This window comes from Trypanosoma theileri (assembly GCF_002087225.1).
Source record: "Trypanosoma theileri isolate Edinburgh chromosome Unknown TM35_Tth_35_V1, whole genome shotgun sequence".
Classification (NCBI taxonomy): Eukaryota; Euglenozoa; class Kinetoplastea; order Trypanosomatida; family Trypanosomatidae; genus Trypanosoma; species Trypanosoma theileri.
In genome coordinates this window covers 237140-237499 of record NW_021639877.1, presented here as the reverse complement: position 1 = coordinate 237499, position 360 = coordinate 237140, and the positions used below count along the sequence as shown (strand labels likewise).

The 360-nt window shown below is 46.7% G+C and overlaps 1 protein-coding gene across 1 annotated transcript; it reads right to left on the bottom strand.

The window, feature by feature from the left end:
* Positions 1 to 42: 42 nt before the first annotated feature.
* Positions 43 to 360, bottom strand: TM35_000351890 (Tbingi protein; the record flags this gene model as incomplete). The annotated part of the gene is made up of 1 exon (XM_029029242.1): positions 43 to 360. A coding segment is annotated over one exon (318 nt), but the record flags the coding sequence as incomplete, so codon positions are not given.

Sequence of the window (360 nt, the reverse complement as noted above, 5' to 3'; positions counted from 1 at the left end):
TTTTTTTTTTTTTGTAATAGATTGGCCTCAATGAACTCCTATTTATTTTGTTGCTTGTTGGGTCGGCGACAGACGTCTTGAGCTTACTCTTCTGTCAGGGTTTCCATATTCGAGCTCGTCACTGATTTTAGAGAGGTGGGGAGGCCTTACAGAGGGGGAGGTAGGCTGCGCAGGGTTTCTTGGTTGTGAAGACTGTGGCATGGCGCAGCTCCGCTCCACCGCAATAAGGAATATTGCTAACTGTTTAGAAAAACATAGTTTCATCAGGGGTACATCAACGATCCCAAATTGAACTCGCAGTGGATGAAGAGTGGGACAACTCAAGAGGTGCAGAGCTGTTTCTTCGCATCCGTCACGTTG